Raw genomic sequence first — 17,052 nt, 5'->3', positions numbered from 1 at the left:
CTTATATTACAAGAGTCTACCCACACTGCCTGCTGTCTCCTAGGAACAACCAGAGAAGTTTCATGGATCTTGGAAAGGGTTGAGCCTTATGCCTCTTCATGCTGCACAAGGATTCAAAGTTAATCACCATTTGGCTGGCAGTTTCACAACATCAGGGCAAAATGGGACAACCCACTGCTGCCAATTTGCCATGGACCAACTCACCATGGCCAGCTTGCTGTGGGACAACTCGCCGTGGGACAATTCAACACTTTTAATTATTTAAAATAATTTAAAAATAGTTTAATTTTTGCCATTCACATTTCATTTTATCTCTCCTTTTCCATCCTTTTCTCTACGATCCTGTCCCACCATTTCTTTGATATTATGTAAGTTTTGTCCTGCGGCAAATTGTCTGGGGCAAATTGTCCTATGGCGAGTTGGCTGCGGCGAGCTGGCTGTGCCGAGGTGTCCTAGACACACATCAGGAGGATCCACAGTGATATCTGTGGTAGATATAAATTAGGTAATCAAAGCCACATCCCTTTTTAATGTGTATTACAGGCATTGTATGCGTGTAACAAGGAGTCAGGGCTGGATCATCTGGTTTTATCTATCACTTTGAAGCCAGTATCTGCCACTTCAGACACTCTTGGCTTTCTCATTGGATGAAGACATTGAAATGAAATGAAATGAAATGAAAATACCCACATAAAACTCAAGCTAATATGTCTTGTTGTCAATCACTAGGTCAAAGAACAACAACTTGCCTATGGGAGAGAATCCAGAAAATGTAATTGATCGTTGTTACCTTTATTATCTTACACAATTTATTTATGGAGTACTGTGGAAACAATGTAAGTTATTTGAAGCATATTACTGTTGACTAACAGTTCATAATCTATGCAATGCAAAAAAGTAGTCATGGATACAGGTTAACTGGCAATCTTATGAAGCAAAATAACATTTCTATAGCACACCAAGCTAGATACAATTCAAAGATGCATTTAAAATGAGAAGAACAAAGTATCTAAAATAGCTAACGCTGTTATTATAAATGCATCATATTTTATATGTCATGGAGGATTTTATATGCAAAAATATATTATCAATGACTAAAAGATGCGTAAATATGTATATAGAGAAATGCAAATTAAAAGTATGCACTTCTTTTTGACAAACTAATGACAAGATCAGCTGAAATGAATTTAAATATGCAATTAATACAATCAATCAATTATCAATGATCCTTTCCATGCATATCTAATCAAGGTAATATTCAATTTTAAAAAAGGCACAGGTGCCTTTCTTTTGCCGTCTATTATCTAAAAGCTGCTTTAGCTTGTAAAGGACATAGATTGAAAGCCAGAAATCATCATCAAAGCAAAACAAATATCAGTATTTGTGGGAGCAAGAAACTCCAACTGAAATAAGCAAAAGTCCCACTGATGTATATCAGATCCTGCCTTTAACTGGCCACTGCAACTAACAAGGGTGAGAAATTCTCTGATATATTATTCATCATTTTTTATTCTCCTTGCATTATTCAGTGATTGCTTCCTACTCTGTCAAGAGTACCATCTGGCAGTGGCAAATGATGAAAGCTAATGGCACTGGAAGTTTTAATAACATGTGCAATGAACAATTACATAGTGTTTTCAACATGTTTTGGAATCAGAGTTTTAATATCTTCATCACTGTACATTTACAGTGTGAGGCTGCATCTATCATAACTATAAATTCCAGTTTAAAAAAAGAGGACTGTTATTTGAAAGTCACCAATACTCTTCACTTTAGTTAAAGCGACAGATATCTTAAAATTTGTAAATTAAAAGTTCTATGATGGCTGATACAACTGATACCTTCCAATAGGAGTGAAAATCCTTTCCATTTAGCCCTCAATCTTTAGGGTCATGACTACCCACCATTTTATGTTTACTTTGACAGGGAAACATAGTGAATACTCTCACTCAGTATGTTCCGTTGCTCATTTATTCTTGCAATTTAACCCTATGAAATTGAGTAGGTTGGGAAGTAATTTGTAAAGAATCACCAATGAGCTTCATGATTATGAAAATCTTGCCTAATTTTTATAGGTAAGCCTCATCCAGGTCATGGTTGTCCCAAATGTGCTTTTCAAAAGGCAACCTGACCTTTTTGGGTTTTTCCCTTGAAAACATTTTGATTCTCATCCAAGAAGTTTCTTCAATTCTTAATCAAGCTTCTTATCCAAGAAGCTTCTTAGATAAGAAGCAGAATATCTTTAAGAGAAAAAAACCAAGAAAGTCCTGTGGCCTTTTGAAAAGCACCTTTAGGTCAGTTATGTTGCTTTTTAATAAAATATCAAAGTTAATAATTATATGGATTCAAAAAGGAAACTAAATATACTACCCCGAATCAATAAATGCAAATCCTCAAGCATTTCCCATTAAAGTTTATCAATCACTTAAGTAATTTCCCATTGAAGCTTATATTTCCATAGCTATTCCCCTGTACAAAGTTGAGGTTGAGAAAACCAATTTGGATGGTACTCCCCCAAGGGACTTAAAGAGGTTCACAGCTTTCCAAAGAGGTTCTTAAGACATTTCTTATTCTAACCTCTTTTTGTCATACATTTGTTTTTACTTCATGTATAACACAGAAATGACCTGGGCAACTGAAATAATTGTTCCCCTGTGTCCTCTTCTTTTACAGCACGTACTGGAAGTATTACAGTTAATCAAAACTGAGGACTCAGTTCTCAATATCTATGCTATCAACAATAATCAGCTGTTTCCTAACATTTCTGTTGGCTCACAGTGTTGTCTAGCAGAGATTTCTCAGGTCCCATTTGAAGTAGCCGAAGGACCACTCGGGACGACAGGTTACTTAACTAGGATTTTATTTAGAACAAGGCAGAGAACAGAATAACTTGTCTGGCTTTTATAGCCGGCGGCTGTCAGTGTAGTCCAATCAGGTTCATTTCTTTTGGCGCCGCGTCTTGCTGAACCAATCACCGTCGTCGCGTCTTGACAGTTCTTCTTTCCGCGTGGTGAGTCGGCTTCTGTGTTTTGACAGCCGCGAGCTGTCAAATGGCTGCGCCTGCGCCCTGGCGGGGAACTTTGACAGCTGTCAAAGTTCCCGCGTGTTTCCCTGTCAGTGGTGTTTACCTCATAGAATAAACGATTATAACTTGTTAATAACGTTTGAACATGTGTGTTTGTATACATTACACCATTTGTAGCAAACTCACCTGTCTGCCAAAATTAAAGCACTGATTCACAATTTGAAGAAAGAGACATTCCTGTTTCTGCTTGACTTGAGATTCCACAACAGAATCAATACACATGTATTCAATTCTCATTCTAGCTGTTGTTTACCCTGTATAGAGAGAAACTGATGGGATCACCTATACCAGGGGTAGGCAACCTTGGCTTAGGAATTCTGGGAGTTGAAGTCCATGAGTCATAAAAGAGCCAAGGTTGCCTACCCCTGACCTATACTAAAAGAAAAGGGCTTTAAACATCATCAACTAAGTATTCTTCTTTATAGGCTGCTCACAGTGATAATTGCATGCTTAGTTCAAATATTCCATTCTTAAACAGGCCTAGTTTCAGTTTATTAAACTACTTTCTGATTAAGTCAGGGGTGTCAAACTCAATTTCATTGAGGGCCACATCAGCATTGCGGTTGCCCTCAGGGGGCCGGGTGGGTATGGTCTGGGTGGGCGTGGCCTACTGGGTGGGCGTGGCTAGAGTGCATATGGCCTACTGGGTGGGCACGGCCAGCTCTACATCGTTTGCATCAAGGGTGCCTATGGGGGCCTGGGCAGGAGTGGGACAGATCTGAGGGTCTCTGGCAGGAGGAGGGTCTCTGGGCCAGGGCCAAGGTACTGGGGGCCGTTCCCTCACTGTTTCCAGGATGGCTTCGCGGGCCACATGAAACCATTTCGCAGGCCACATCCGGCCCCCGGGCCTTGTGTTTGACATGTCTGTATTAAGTCATTGAAATATGTTATAGCTAAAGCTACCCCTTTTGGTAGATTTTGAATTCTATTGTCTATTATGCAGTCTTGTGTGATTTTATGGCTATTTCTTGCATTTGTATTTTAACTGCTCTTTTCGTTTTGTGTGATACCTATGATTATAAAAAAGAAAGTAATGCACCAAATGTCTCAGTGGAAATATATGAATAGTGGCTTTAGAGATTATTATTATAAAAGTTCAATTGCAAAATAGATTATTAATTACAACAGATTGCCATATCAAGTATAATCTACAAATTAGGAACGTATTCAAGAGCAACATCCTACCTAGTGATAGATTATACATTTTACTTTTAAGCAAACACAGTATAATGCTGAGGAATGCCAGTTAAAAGATTACAAGATAATTAAGATGGAGGGGTGGGTGGGTATATTTTTGCGATATCAGGTAACTAATGATAGTTGTGATTATTGGCTTATTGGCTTCTGACTCACTCATTCATATTTGCCTTTCTGGGTTCCCATATTTCTTGGCAGCCTGAAAAGACAGCTGCTTTTTTCCTCTGTACAAGGCTGGCACAATTTTAAGTTCCATTTTGAGAAATGTTTCATTGTAGACTAGATTAATTGCCTTGATCCACCCCAAACCTTTCCAAAATAGCTCAGCTCATTTTAGTTTGACTAATTTGTTCACCACTTCAAATTTTAAAGTCAGCATGACCATATATTTGAAAAGTGATTGTGAAAATTTTGAAACAGATCTAACTGAATAACTTTATTTATATACCAAATATGTACATTTCCCCCCCATATATTGCTCTGAGCAACCAACAATTAAAAGGAAAAAAGATCAGAATTCAAAATTACAAATTGACAAAAATAAAAAAAAATGATAAAATAATTCAGCATAAAACATATCCTGAAGAAATCAACAAAAAAGCAAATAGTATTAAGCATCACATTTTGTTTTATTTTTATCTTTTTTCAACATACATTATTTTACTTTTATTATTATTTTTTCAATATTTGTTGAATTACAGGATATCAGTGCTTAAAATGTATTTTACATTTCAGGGAGTTTCATTAAAGGTGAATCCTAACACTTATTATAATGTGACATTTTAAGGGCCAGAGCAGGAAAATGTAGCTGGTCAAAATTCTGGGAATGGAGTACCGTATTTTCCGGCGTATAAGACGACTTGGCGTATAAGACGACCCCCGACTTTTGAGAAGATTTTCAAGATTTTTCGTCTTATACGCCAGAAAATACTTACATGCCAGTTGCCAAGTGTCCGACACAAGCCCGATTCAGCCCCGTCTGATGCAGATGGTGCAAAGCCTCCCTTTTGAAGCCCAAAGGGGCTTTTCCTTCCACCCACCCAATTTGAGAGCACATTTGCAGACGGAGCAGCCATGTATCTGGAGCCAAGCCCCGCCCAGGAGGCGGTCAGCCAGGTGGGCTCGGAAGACGCGCTGGAGAGCCGGGCTTGGGGCGGCCATGCCGAGGCCGGCTAGCGAGGGCCGCTGCGTGGTCTGCGGGCGAGAGGGGCGCCAGGCCCGCGGAAGTCCCCGGAAGTTCCTGGAACAGGCTGGCGGCGGGTGGGCGCTCCCTCCCCGACCCACCGGGGAGCATCTCCCAAAGTGCAGCATCTGGCGGCCGGGAGTTCATCGGCCTGGTTGCTGGCGAGCTGACCCACGGCTGGGGCCGGGGCCCAGGAACCGATAGCCAGGTGAGGGTGGGGGGAAGGAAAACCGGGCGTGGGCTTCTGTGGCTGGTTGCGAGGCCGGATGCGGGCATCTGCCGGATCGCCGGTGAGTGGTCTTGAGGCCCCGCTGAATGTTGAGCCTGACGGGCCGACATGCCGCCCCCTCTACCCAGGGTCCTCCTGCAGGGGTAGAAGACAACTGCCGGGAGAAATAGCGGGTAGCAGGGCGCACTCTGCTTATGCTCAGATGCCGCTTGGGGGAGGGGGAGGGGCTTCCTGCCGCTCCCGGGGTCTGGCGTTTGCAAGGGGGAGGGGAAGGGGCTTAGAGGCTCTTGGGGGTGGGAAGGGAGAGTCACGTACCATGGGGGACTGGACTAAGGAGGCTTGAAGTTGCTTTGCACGAACGGGGACGCTCGATTGATTTATGTACTATTTTCCGGCGTATAAGACGACTCGGCGTATAAGACGACCCCCCAACTTTTGAGAAGATTTTCATGGGTTAAATACGCCGGAAAATACGGTAAGCTACAGATTTAAGTAAACAAAATAAACATATCTGTAAAAATTCCTTTGCAATCAGGGAAATTATTCACATAAGGATCGGTTTACAAATGAACCAACAATAAACCATATTGTTTAATCTGTTTAATCTATTTCTATACACTGACTGATCAATGTACTTATTTTTACTGTAAACAAACAATATCCTCATTATAACAGTATTACGATTAAAAGTTACCTAACAGAAAACTATGAGCATACAACAAGTAATATTAAAGGATTAAATTCAGTCCACGTGGTTACCGTGCACAGAGAATTATAATTGTAGCTTTTTTAAAAAAGACTTGCTTTATGTTTTGTACAGGACATTCAGCAAGTATCCACACTAAAAACTGATGAAAGGTCCAACTATAGCATCATGCTCTCTGTGTAGTGGAAAAGTGTTTTCTCTTGATGCATTTATCAAAAGGCAAAGAAAAGTGTCTGTTTACCAGATTAACAGGATCATTTATCTCATCTTCTTCTCTATTTGACTTGCTATTTATCCACCATGTACATTCATACTGTATTCACCATCAACCTTCATCAGAAAAAGTGACATTTGTTATTTAGTCTAATCAACCTTCATTTCCTTCTAATTAGCTTAAATTTCCATTTGCTGCCATTATAATTTTATTCAGCAATTTTATTGTCATGAAAAAGGAAAAAGTGATAATTATTGCTTACAGTCTGTTTCTCTGTTTTATAAAAGATAAATTAATTGATTAAGATTCCCATCTTGATTTTTCATCAATTTATGTCATAACATTTTTTTAAAAAGGGGGAAAAGTAGCAGGATACTGTAATCATATAAAAATGAAGCCACAGAAATCAAGAAGATCTGATCATTAAAAGGAATCACTAAAACATTCATTCATTCATTCATTCATTCATTCATTCCTAATTTATACCTAATATTTCTACTTAAGACATTCAAGGTAGCTAATACTGTATTCTAAAATAAAAACCTGAAAGAACTATATTATTCATGCAAAACAAAATCCCCAACTTATTTCTCTCCTAAAAACAATTTGTGCAATTTATAGGTCTCAGTTGGCTAATTCTATTAATCCTGAGCAATTTGGATTAATTCACTCTTCGGGGCAAATTAATTCTGAATGATAGGACCATGAACATATTTTTTTTTTCATTTTCTAATAAGCTATCAGGGTATTCTCAAGAGATTTAACTGAAAGAGTATTAGATTCGTGAAATACCAACCAAAGATTTTAAAACTTGAATAACTTTCCTAAAATGACATCTCAGTCTAGTTTCTTAAATATTAGCAAACATTTTTTAAACATTAAAAAATTCAGTAAACTATTTCATGGTTGACCAGAAGTCAACCAAGTTTCATATTAATAAAATTTTGCAAGAAAAGTAAAGAAAAATGAAGGAAAATAGGATCAAAATATATAACATAGATAAATCAATTGGTAATGTCTAGAATGATTTTTTAAAAATCCATATATACAATCTCAAGTTTCAAAGGCTGGATAATATATAACATCTTGGTCAACCATTCTATTAGGAAGTGTATCTCTCACTTTTTTTTTCTTTTCTCAATGTGTTACATCTGCACTAACATGCTATAATCAATGCATACCATGCTTAGGTTTAACTACAATATGAAGCAGACCTCTGAAGTTAATTTATCAACTCCAGTTAAAAGATGAGTTTGTTCATGTTAATTATAGATATAGTCAAAATATTTGTGTAGATTATATCCATCCAGTTCGCAATATGCTAAGCAAAAACGTTCCCAAATCACAACAAGTGACTGCCCAGGATGTTGTTAACAATTTAACAGGAAGCACAACTTTTTTTTAAAAAAAAAAACCAGTTTATCTAGGAAAGTGGAAGTCCTGTCATTCATCAGAAGTGACAGGCTTGAGAAACTGCTAAATCCATGGATCCATTTGACTAATTAGCCACCTACTGCAATGATTGGTGTATGATTTCATGCTAGCTAGTACTAATGTTTTTTCTATGCCAGGCAATAATATAGTTAGCTGGATACCTGCCACAGTCAGAGATAGGCCAGCTCAGGCAAAACCTCCAGAAGAAGAAGAAAATAACACCTTTTACTAATATTTGAAGACGGCAACTGTAAAGATAGTCACAGGCTGGTACAGGTTGAGACCAGGTCTCCAACAAACAAGCAATGATTCCATGGTTTTTAAAAAAGAGATAAAGAGATGTGTAATTGAGAGTTCTAAGCACAGTATGACAAGTAACCATGAGAAAACTAGGACTTTAAAAGTTGTTTTTAGAGTCAGGGAGGGAGATCATTCAATAAACCAAGCCAAGTTCTATCAAAATACAGTCTATTCATCTGCTGGCCTGCTTTTTGGCCAATCAGTCTAACCTGCAGAGTTCCACCCTCTGTTTTTGTATCTTTGAAGCACGCCTCTGCTTAAGACAGGGTGGCTGAGAGGCTATCAGAGTCCCAGTAGGGAGTCATGGGGGCTTGCTGGATCTGCCCTACCCACAGTGGAGTCATTGGCTTCACATTGCTAGAAGCACCTTCTCCAGGACTCTGATCCCAAGATACCCATGGCTCTACTTCCTTCTCCTCTTCTTCCTCCTGGTCCAACAAGGCCACAGCAGAATTGTACAAACTGTATTAACCGTTTTCAGCTGTTATTTTATATTCCTAACCTCTCAAAACAGAAGCATTTTTGTTGGGTGATGAAAGCCCAAGATGAATGTTCAGATAGTCCTGATAAAACATATCCCTGTTGTGAAAGCATAATGATTGTTATGTATCATTTACTGGATTTTCTGTTTTGTCCCAATGAAATTACTATTTTATTCGTGAGGGGGGTTGGATAGACTCATCTGTCATTTTCATATGTCACAGTACTGTAATGTTTGAGAACCTCTGGACTATGATTTTAACTACACTTACATTAATTACACTCTGGCATCTCTTATGATAATGTTTAAATTAAGTCAAAATTTCTTGTTCACACTATACATTAAGCATCAAAAGACGAGCTGCCAAGGTTTTCTGCCTGAGCAGGTGGTTGGACTAGATGACCTCCAAGGTCCCTTCCAACTTTATTATTATTATTGTTGTAAGTTATGGTACATCAGCCTTTTCCTTGATCTCACACCCATTCTAAATCAAAGCTCACCAGCTGCACTTACAAAGTTTTTCTTCTCTTTTCTTCTCCAAATATCCTCTTCCTTTTGAAATCTACAATTCGCATTAAATCTAGATTAAAGTTAATATCAATCCTACTTAGCTCAAACCACTGTTTAAAGCTGTGGTTACTGAGATTAAACATGTTTTGTTAAATGTAGAAGTGGGCTCCCATCTTGGCACTCAGCAACATTGACCCCCCCAAATCACAATACCAATTTGGTAGCAAAATCACTTATTTTCAGTAGTGTGATTTTCCCAACATTTTCATCATTATAAGCCCTTCTATTTCCCCTCACATAATCACCACAATCCCTTGAAAACAACAAACATGGATAGAAAAATACCCTTTAGTAATAAAGTGCCAATTAGATGACCCTCTGTTTAAAGGCAGCCTTGCTTAGCATTCAGCTATGTGCACAAATAACTTAAATTACATAGCTAAATTAATAGATAATAAATGGAAATTAAGCTCCCTATGAAGTGCCCCCTCATTTTTGGGACAGGACATAGTAACTGTATTTCTGAATCAAGACAGTAGTGTGAAGGGGAAAAGAAAGGGTTAAAAATAAAAAAGAAAGGAAAATTGTATTTGAGAGGTGGAAGAGAACATTGTTCTATTAATTGTATCTAAGACATCCGCAGTGTAACATTTGCAGTACAGTGGGCCATTCCCTTTGTCTTCAAATAAAGCACTGAACAGAAACAAGTAGAACAAAACACTGATTGTCAGATCCCTGAATTCCCCAGGTGTGCATAAACCCCAGTAGATGTAATATGTACCCATTTCATGCAGTCATCAGGCACTAATTATTGGGAGAAATATCTGATACCCATATGTAAGTATAAAGCACTTACTTGATCTTTGGTTTTTGATGAAAAATAGTTTTAGCCTCTCTTTAAAGGTATTGTCGTTCATGTAGAATTCAATTTGTACTCTAAAAAATAACCAGACAAAATAGTTAGACATCAGTCTAATTAAATCAGATTGAAACACATAATAATTGTTAATAGGTCTTTTTGTGTTTACCTATTTATACAGTAATCATTGCTTTTTTGTTCTGGCTTCCAAGCTGGAGACAACTTACATGGGGTTTTCTCCTAATATACCCACACATACTGTATTGCCACCACATGAAGTCGGTTAGAAGTGACTAGGCCAAGTCAGCCAATCAGCTCCTTGGCTGGGAGTACAAAAATATGCAACCTGGGTCCCAAGGTTACAATTAAACAAGAACACCTTGGAGACATGTTTCAGACTTCTGAAAAGTTACAGCAGGACTGTAATGTGATAGAAAAATAAATTACTGGTGCACAGTAGTGGTAGTTACCCCTTCCTAGATTACTGCCTTGTCATGGCGAAGGGTCTTGCGTAATTCAATGAAGCTATGAGCTATGCCGTGCAGGGCCACCCAAGATGGACAGGTCATAGCAGAGAGTTCTGACAAAATGTGATCCACTGGAGAAGGAAATGGCAACCCACTCCAGTATCTTTGCCATGAAAACCCTATGGACAGTACCAAAAGGCAAAACAATATGATGCTCGAAGATGAGCCCCTCAGGTCGGAAGGCATCCAATATGCTACTGGGGAAGAGCAGAGGGCTAGTACTAGTAGCGCCAGAAAGAATGAAGCAACTGGGCCAAAGCCAAAAGGACGCTCAGCTGTGGATGTGTCTGGTGGTGAAAGGAAAGTCCGATGCTGTAAAGATTTTTTCTCCATAGGAACCTGGAATGTAAGATCCATGAATCAAGGAAAGCTGGATGTGGTCAAAAAAGAGATGACAAGACTGAACATTGACATCTTAGGTATCAGCAAACTAAAATGGACAGGAATGGGTGAATTTAATTCAGATGACCATCAGGTATACTACTGTGGGCAGGAATCCCTCAGAAGAAATGGAGTAGCCTTCATAGTCAATAAAAGAGTAGGAAAAGAAATACTGGGATACAATCCTCAAAATGACAGAATGATCTCAGTTCAAATCCAAGGCAAACCATTCAATATCACAGTAGTCCACGTCTATGCCCCAATCACCAGTGCTGAAGAGGATGAAATTGACCAGTTCTATGAAGCCCTACAGCACCTTATAGAACTAACACCAAAAAATGATGTCCTTATCATCATGGGGATTGGAATGCTAAAGTAGGAAGCCAAAAGATAACCGGAAGAACAGGAAAGTTTGGCCTTGGAGTACAAAATGAAGCAGGGCACAGGCTGATAGAATTTTGTCAAGAGAATACGATGGTCATAGCAAACACTCTTTTCCAACAACCCAAGAGACGGGTTTACACATGGACATCACCAGATGGTCAACACAGAAATCAGATTGACTATGTTGTCTGCAGCCAAAGATGAAGAAGCTCTATACAGTAAGTAAAAACAAGACCAGGAGCTGACTGTGGCTCAGACCATGAGCTTCTCATTGCAAAGTTTAGGCTTAAACTGAAGAAAGTACAGAAAAGCACTAGGCCACTCAGGTATGAATTAAATCATATCCCTGTTGAATATACAGTAGAGGTGACAAATAGATTTAAGGAATTAGATCTGATAGACAAAGTGCCTGAAGAACTATGGATAGGGTTCGCAACATTGTACAAGATGTTGTTGTTGTAGTTGTTAGTTGCGAAGTCGTGTCCGACCCATCGCGACCCTATGGACAATGTTCCTCCAGGCCTTCCTGTCCTCTACCATCTTCTGGAGTCCATTTAAGCTCATGCCTACTGCTTCAGTGACTCCATCCAGCCACCTCATTCTCTGTCGTCCCCTTCTTCTATTGCCCTCAATCTTTCCCAGCATTAGGCTCTTCTCCAGTGAGTCCTTCCTTCTCATCAGGTGGCCAAAGTATTTGAGTTTTAGCTTCAGGATCTGGCCTTCTAAAGAGGAGTCAGGGTTGATCTCCTCAAGGACTGACCGGTTTGATCGCCTTGCAGTCCAAGGGACTCGCAGGAGTCTTCTCCAGCACCATAGTTCAAAGGCTTCAATTCTTTGGCGCTCAGCCTTTCTTATGGTCCAGCTTTCACTGCCATACATTGCAACTGGGAAGACCATAGCCTTGACTATACGCACTTTTGTTGACATGGTGATGTCTCTGCTTTTTAGTGTGCTGTCTAGATTTGCCATGGCTTTCCTCCCCAGGAGCAAGCGTCTTTTAATTTCTTGGCTACAGTCCCCATCTGCAGTGATCTTGGAGCCCAGGAAAATAAAATCTGTCACTACCTCCATTTCTTCCCCATCTATTTGCCAGGAATTGAGAGGGCCAGATGCCATGATCTTGGTTTTCTTAATGTTTAGTTTCAACCCAAGTTTTGCACTCTCCTTCTTCACTCGCAACAAGAGGCTCTTTAGTTCCTCTTCACTTTCTGCCATTAGATTGGTATCATCTGCATATCTTAGGTTGTTGATGTTTCTTCCGGCAATCTTAATTCCAACTTTTGATTCATCTAGCCCTGCCTTTCTCATGATGTGCTCTGCATATAAGTTAAATAGGCAAGGCGACAGTATACAGTCTTGCCGGACTCCTTTCCCAATTTTGAACCAATCAGTGGTTCCGTGTCCAGTTCTCACTGTTGCTTCTTGGCCTGCATATAGGTTTCTCAAGAGACAAATAAGATGGTCTGGTATGCCCATCTCTTTAAGGACTTGCCACAGTTTGTTATGATCCACACAATCAAAGGCTTTAGCATAGTCAATGAAGCAGAAGTAGATGTTTTTCTGGAACTCTCTAGCTTTCTCCATGATCCAGCGTATGTTAGCAATTTGATCTTTAGTTCCTCTGCCTCTTCGAAATCCTGCCTGTACTTCTGGTAGTTCTCGATCCACATACTGCTGGAGTCTAGTTTGTAGAATTTTAAGCATAACTTTACTAGCATGAGAAATGAGTGCAATGGTGCGATAGTTTGAACATTCTTTGGCACTGCCTTTCTTTGGAATTGGAATGTAAACTGATCTTTTCCAATCCTGTGGCCACTGTTGAGTTTTCCAAATTTGCTGGCAAATTGAGATCAAATTGCCAACATATGCTGGATCATGGAGAAAGCTAGGGAGTTCCAGAAAAACATCTACTTCTGCTTCATTGACTATGCTAAAGCCTTTGATAGTGTGGATCATAACAAACTGTGGCAAGTTCTTAAAGAGATGGGAGTACCAGACCATCTTATTTGTCTCTTAAGAAACCTATATGTAGGCCAAGAAGCAACAGTGAGAACTGGACACAGAACCACCGATTGGTTTAAAATTGGGAAAGGAGTCCGGCAAGGCTGTATACTGTCGCCTTGCCTATTTAACTTATATGCAGAGCACATCATGAGAAAGGCAGGATTAGAGGAATCAAAAGTTGGAATTAAGATTGCCGGAAGAAATATCAACAACCTAAGATATGCAGATGATACCACTCTAATGGTAGAAAGTGAAGAAGAACTAAAGAGCCTCTTGTTGTGGGTGAAGAAGGAGAGTGCAAAACTTGGGTTGAAATTTAACATTAAGAAAACCAAGATCATGGCATCCGGCCCTCTCAATTCCTGGCAAATAGATGGGGAAGAAATGGAGATAGTGACAGATTTTATTTTCCTGGGCTCCAAGATCACTGCAGATGGGGACTGTAGCCAAGAAATTAAAAGACGCTTGCTCCTGAGGAGGAAAGCAATGGCAAATCTAGATAGCACACTAAAAAGCAGACACATCACCCTGTCAACAAAAGTGCGTATAGTCAAGGCTATGGTCTTCCCAGTTGCAATGTATGGCAGTGAAAGCTGGACCGTAAAAAAGGCTGAGCGCCAAAGAATTGAGGCCTTTGAACTATGGTGCTGGAGAAGACTCCTGCAACTCCCTTGGACTGCAAGGTGATCAAACCGGTCAGTCCTAGAGGAGATCAACCCTAACTGCTCTTTAGAAGGCCAGATCCTGAAGCTAAAACTCAAATACTTTGGCCACCTAATGAGAAGGAAGGACTCACTGGAGAAGAGCCTAATGCTGGGAAAGATTGAGGACAATAGAAGAAGGGGACGACAGAGAATGAGGTGGCTGGATGGAGTCACTGAAGCAGTAGGCATGAGCTTAAATGGACTCCAGAAGATGGTAGAGGACAGGAAGGCCTGGAGGAACATTGTCCATAGGTTCGCGATGGGTCGGACATGACTTCGCAGCTAACCACAACAAGTGGTAGTTAAGGCATCAAGCTAGAAACAAGGAAACTGTGAGTTCTAGTCCTGCTTTAGGCACAAAACCAGCTCGAGCCAGTCCGTCTCTGTATACAAATAGTTCTCAATTTCAAATACAATTGGGACCAGAATTGTCACTGCTAAGCAAGGCAGTTTGTTAAGTGAGTTGCACCTGAGCTAACAACCTTTTTTGCCATGGTTGTTAAGTGAATCACTTCAGTTATTAAGTGGTGGTCATGTGGTCATTAAGAAAATCCAGCTTCCCCATTCACTTTCCTCATTGGAAGCCAGCTGGAAAGGTTGCAAAAGGTGATCACATGAGCCTAGGATCTGAAATTATTGTAAATACATGCCAGTCACCAAGTGCCCAGATTTTGATCACGTGACTGTGCCCCAATGGTTGTAAGTGTGAGCATTGGCCATCAGCCACATTTTTCCATGCTATTGTAACTTCAGTCACAAAATAAATAGTTGTAAGTCAAGGACTAGCTGTACTGTATACTTAAGAGAATGAAAATAAAATAATATTTTAAAATCCACTTTGCTTGATGTCATGCCACCTTCAATACCAAAGACTTAACGTTTTAAGGAAAATGTCAAACAAATGAATAGAAGCACACAAGTACACAGATTTAGGCAATTTAATTTCAAAGAGAAGCAGTACTTTGTTTTATTTACAGGGTTTAGAACCATGTACCTGTATTTTCAGGAATAAAATTATAGCATTCATGTGACATAAAAGAAGAGGACCTTGCCAGTAAGAGAAGATATGCAGTGCTAATTAAGAGAGCTCAGTATAGGCGTTAATCTCTGTTTTATGAACTTGCATGATGAAGGTGCTGATTGCCTAATACTGCTCCCCCCTTCTTTTTTTGCTACTTCCCATCCCTTAGCAACCATAGCTGCCAGGAACATTGGCATATCTCTGTGATGGCTTTCAACACACAAAGGATGTGAAAAGCTCATTTAACGTTCTCCTACCCTTTCAGCATATAGATGTTGAATTATCGGTTTCTCTACTTCACTTTTTACTGCCTCTAAGTGCCAGAAAATGCTACATGAGGAATACACATAGTTTTCTAAAAAAGAGATTGATAGTAAGTAGTGAAATAAAGAGTATTCAGGCACCATTCTGGGCCATGGTTGTTTAATCACAGTTTTGCTGAATAATCTCTCAGTGGCTGGGCTTGTGCTGGACCAGTGTATTATATAGATAGCTTAGGAATTAAGAACTGTGTTAGAGCATTTAGCATTTACAGGGTTAATGTTGTATCCTTAATAGAACTGTATGTAAGAACATTTAGCATTTAAAGGGTTAAACACTGTTTCCTTAAGAGATGGCTTCTGGGAAATGTAGTCTAGTTGTTAGTTAGTCCTATATCTTATCTCGTCAGTGGGAGGAGCTTCAAAATTTATTGCAGGACATCCTGGCTACGTGCCAGGTTGTAAAAGCCTTTTTTTAAATCAACCATTGTGCACGCATTGATTAGCATCTGTAACAATGCTTAGCTGAAATGGAGAAATCACTCCTTTTTTACACTACAAAAATGGACAGATATGATTATGACCGGACAAATCTACTGCAAAGTAAGTATCTATTTAGAATTTCTGGACAGTAAATATTTGTTTTAAAATCAATTTTGTTGAAACAGCCAGGCTTGAGTTCGTACAGCGTGAATGGGAGGCAGCAAGAACAGCAGCAAGAGCTGCAGCCTTACAGGCGGAGCCTGAAGGCACTGTCATCGCGCACAATTTGGAAGGGCTAGAGATTGGAAACAGCATAACCGCATGCAGGCGAACATTAACGATCAGAACACGCTACAACATGAGCAGGCAGAAGTGCCACAGTCAAAAATAAATCCAACAAGACCAAGTGGACAGGGAGGAGAATCTGAACAACCAGATGTGCCAATAAGTCAGAGAGCTGGCATCACAACATCTGGATCATGAGACCTTCCCTCCAGAGTTGCACAACTTACCCCCAATGAACCAAACCACAGATGGTAACCGGATAGGTTCATCTGCAATGACAATGACTCCACAGCAGGAAGAGCAGCTGCTAAAGGAAGAAATTGCCATGGCTCAAGCCAGACATGAGGAAGGAATGGCCAGGGCTCAGGCCAGGCTAGAGTTTCTACAGCGTCAATGGGAAACAGCAGAGGGCGGCAAGAATGGAAGCTTCACAGAAGGCACTCCGAGGCGCTACCTTCATGCCAAATTTCAAGAGACCAGAAGGTGAAATCTCGCACAATCGTGTCAAGCCCTGCGCGGATGTCCAGAATGTACTACGTCAAGGACAGGAGAAGGCAACACAGTCAGTTACAAATCTCCCAAGGCCAAGTGACCACGGAGGAGGATCTTGACCACCAGATGTGCCAACCCCAACAGGAAGCTGACAACCCACCAACTGAACAAGACCCCCACTAGATCGGTGATGCAAGGGGTAACCGATGTGGCCCATGCTCAATGGTGATCATCCCTCAACAGGTAGGCACACTAGGAGCCAGGTTTCCTCAGCTCAAGGTGAAGGCAAAAGAATTCTGGCCAAATCTTCAAG

General features: G+C 40.1%; 1 protein-coding gene across 3 annotated transcripts in view; it reads right to left on the bottom strand.

Annotated features, from left to right (window-relative positions):
- Positions 1-17,052, bottom strand: part of KCNT2 (potassium sodium-activated channel subfamily T member 2) — a 251,327-nt gene that overhangs the window by 131,363 nt on the left and 102,912 nt on the right. For all 3 annotated transcript variants that reach the window (XM_081322303.1, XM_081322304.1, XM_081322305.1), the window contains exon 2: positions 10,196-10,275. In XM_081322303.1, coding sequence (XP_081178429.1) covers positions 10,196-10,275 — 80 coding nt within the window. The remainder of the gene's footprint in view (positions 1-10,195; positions 10,276-17,052) is intronic.

This window comes from Vipera berus (genome assembly GCF_964194415.1).
Source record: "Vipera berus genome assembly, chromosome: 3".
Classification (NCBI taxonomy): domain Eukaryota; kingdom Metazoa; phylum Chordata; class Lepidosauria; order Squamata; family Viperidae; genus Vipera; species Vipera berus.
Note: the sequence above shows the minus strand (reverse complement) of the source record. Positions and strands in the feature narration are given on the sequence as shown.